Raw genomic sequence first — 3,308 nt, forward strand, 5'->3', positions numbered from 1 at the left:
TTAATAAGGCAAGTGTTTCATTTCTATAACCCTTTTCACAGCATCCTTCACTTCCTTGTTCCTTAGGCTGTAAATCAACGGGTTTAACATAGGAATCACCAGGGTGTAAAACACAGATACTACCTTTTCTTGTTCTAAGGAATATTGGGAGCTTGGTTGAATGTAACTGAAGCTTATTGAGCCGTAGAATAAAGACACAGTCATTAGATGCGAGGCACAGGTAGAGAAGGCTCTGTGTCTACCCGCTGCTGAGCGGATCCTCAGGATGGCAGCAACGATGAAGATGTAGGAGACCATCACAGTCAAGAAGATGATCATGGCAATGATGCCAGAAAAAATTAAAAGCAACAATTCGTTCATGGATGTATCAGAGCATGACAGTTTCAGCAGAGGGGGAAGGTCACAGAAGAAGTGACTGATGACATTTGGCCCACAGAAAGATAGTTTCACCAAGCCAATTGTGTGTGTCAGCGAATTAATTAAACCTCCTACACACGAGCCAAATATGAGCATGACACAGACTTTCTTTGTCATGGCCACTCTATAAAGTAAAGGGTTTACAATGGCCACATAGCGGTCATAAGCCATTGCTGCCAGCAAGAAGCCCTCAGCGGTAAGGAGGGATACAAATAAAAAATACTGCACAATGCATGCGGAGAATGAGATTGTCTCCTGTTCAACAAAGAAGTTCAGCAGCATTTTGGGTGCAAAAACTGATGAATAGCAGGCATCGACATATGACAGACAGCTAAGGAAACAATACATGGGTGTGTGGAGTTTGGCAGTTATTTGGATGAGAAAGAGCATTCCCAGATTCCCCACCAAGGAAACGGTATAGATCAACAGGAACAGCAGGAAGAGGAACACCTTCAGTTCAGCACGATCTGTCAGTCCCAAAAGGATAAACTCAGTAACCAATGTAAAGTTAACATCAGCCATGTGTTTGTGTTTCTTGAAACCTGTTAATGATAAGGAGATTTGAATGAATTGAGAGTAATAGCGCTGCAGCATCAAGACTATTTGAAATCCCTAACTGGCTGTGTGATTGAGTGACTTCTCTTCTTTGGTTTTCTAACCTTAAAATAAGAACATTTTAACTATAAAGTCGCTACTGTCTTCTAAGACTGTTTATTTGCCTATTCCATAAAAATTTCCTTGAACGGAAAAAGAAAACGTTAGGGTCTTAGCTTTAGGATGTGCTTAAAATGCTGGTCTTAATATGGGCAACAAAATAAAGTGAATTTCATTCTAAAGATATGTAAAGAAAAGTCCAGTTTATAAAAGCATAAGTATCGAAGTTGGAACTTTAATATGCAATTCTGTGGAAGCCCTCTTCTGCATTTCTCGCTTTGAATTTATGAGTAGCTAATGCCAAATATATCGAGAGAGAAGAATAAAATGTAATGTGGCATTTAAACCTGAGCTATTCCACTTATCCCTTCAGGTTTAGTTCCTACACCACTTTTATTTTTAAGTTGTATATAACAAAAGGCAAGGACCTAGCATCCGAGAACTCTGGAGTCATCCTTGGAAAATAGGCAGAGGCACTGGCTTCCGAGAAGAGTGCCCACTGGGAAGTGGGAAGAGACACTCTGAGCTGGAATAAGAAACACGGTGAACAGCAACTCGTAATTAGACTCTGATATCCAACCAAAACTTCTTCCTGTGACTCAGGAAAAAGAAGTCCTTACAATTTTTCTGAGAAAACGCAAAGCAAACTCATAAAATAAAGCAATCCTATACAACATACAGATACTTGTTTGCATTACTTCCTTTCCTTTAGTGCAGCAACATGATTCTTAGAATACACAATGTCTATTTCAAACAACTAACACATTATTACTACATTTTGCCTGAAAAATGTAGCTATCTTTTCTTACACAAAAACAGGAATAAATATAAATTAGTAGCATCTTTTATAACTACATTTTTGTGCTTTTAGATAGCTTTGTCCAGATTCTTAACTGGACTACTATGTGTCATTTTTATAAATCAATTGAGGAAGAATCTCATTCTTCGTTAATCTAAACCATATCTGAAACTATTACTCACCAGTATACTAATGGATAAGCAGACACTTACGACAAACCTCCTTATAGAGTAATTCAACTGAACTATATTTTCTCTCACTCAGTCTTCTGCAGGATTTCAAAATGGGTGTTTTAATTGTCTGACCTGAGTTCCAGTAACTCAGAACTTTGATTTACCTTTGTTTGTTTGTGTTGTCAAAGGAAAAGAACCAAATCTCTGTAAAATAATCTAAAGAGGTTTATTCTGAGCCAAGTATGTGTGACCGTGGTCTTGAGCCATGCCCAAGAAACCCAGAAAGTGGGCTTGCCTTGGCTGAGTTACAATTTCGTTTTATACATTTCAGGGAGACAGGTATTACATGTAAAGTCATAAATCCATACATGGAAGGGGTACATTGGTTTGGCCTTAAAAGGTCAGACATCTCTAACCTGGGGGGGATTCATTACAGGTTATCAGTGGCTTTAAAGATTCTTTGATTTGTAATTGGTTAAAGAACTGAAGATTTGTCTAAAGGCTTGGAATGTTTTAAGTTAAAATAAGGAAGTCTGTTAGTCAGAGGCAAGTCCCCAGATATACCCAGACTCAAGTGATCTGTTTTGTAAATCTATGACCTGCAGATGTGATTTAAGCTTGGTCTTGTATAGCCTTAGGCCTGTTAATGAGTTACAGAGGACACCTCTGAGAAGGGAATGGGGCATGACAAGGCATGTCTGACCTCCCTGCTCATGACTGGCATCTCGGCTTTAGGTTATTTCTGGGGCCCCCTTGGCCATTCACTCAGCTGAAAGGCTTAGGATTTTATTTTAGTTCACAGTGGGATCAAGTCCTGTTTATTGTAGAAGCATAATCAATGGAACTAGGAAGGAGTGATGAACACAAGGCACCAGTTCTCTTGACAGGGCCAGATCCGGCACAGGTCCTGTCTAAATGTGTGATCGAGGCCCACTCAGCAGCCTCAATCGGCTTTTTTCTGTGAGGAGAGTGTGTGGGGACAACCTGGGCAGAGGTGACTCTGCCATAAAGATGGACTGGAGTGAATTGGCTCTGGGTTGCCTGGACCAGGTGAAGAAACAAATAAACATCTTAAACAAATCATACTCGTAACATTACCTCTACAGAATAAAGAATGATATATTTGGTAGCTTCATCCTCCTTTCATTTGGGAGACGCTATTCTTGCAGAGTCAGGAAAAGAGCATTGCAAGACTACTGAAACAACAAAACAGGAGACAGGTGTGAGATCTAGAGCGTCTACAGGGGTAGGTGAATAATCCCATG

At 39.8% G+C, this 3,308-nt stretch overlaps 1 protein-coding gene across 1 annotated transcript; it reads right to left on the minus strand.

Annotated features, from left to right (window-relative positions):
* On the minus strand, positions 1-939 carry LOC105820375 (olfactory receptor 1052). Its single transcript, XM_012656849.1, has one exon. It carries the CDS (start codon positions 937-939, stop codon positions 1-3), a length of 939 nt encoding a protein of 312 aa, XP_012512303.1.
* Between the last annotated feature and the right edge of the window lie 2,369 nt (positions 940-3,308).

The sequence above is a fragment of the Propithecus coquereli genome, unplaced genomic scaffold (genome assembly GCF_000956105.1).
Source record: "Propithecus coquereli isolate 6110/MARCELLA unplaced genomic scaffold, Pcoq_1.0 Scaffold522, whole genome shotgun sequence".
NCBI lineage: Eukaryota > Metazoa > Chordata > Mammalia > Primates > Indriidae > Propithecus > Propithecus coquereli.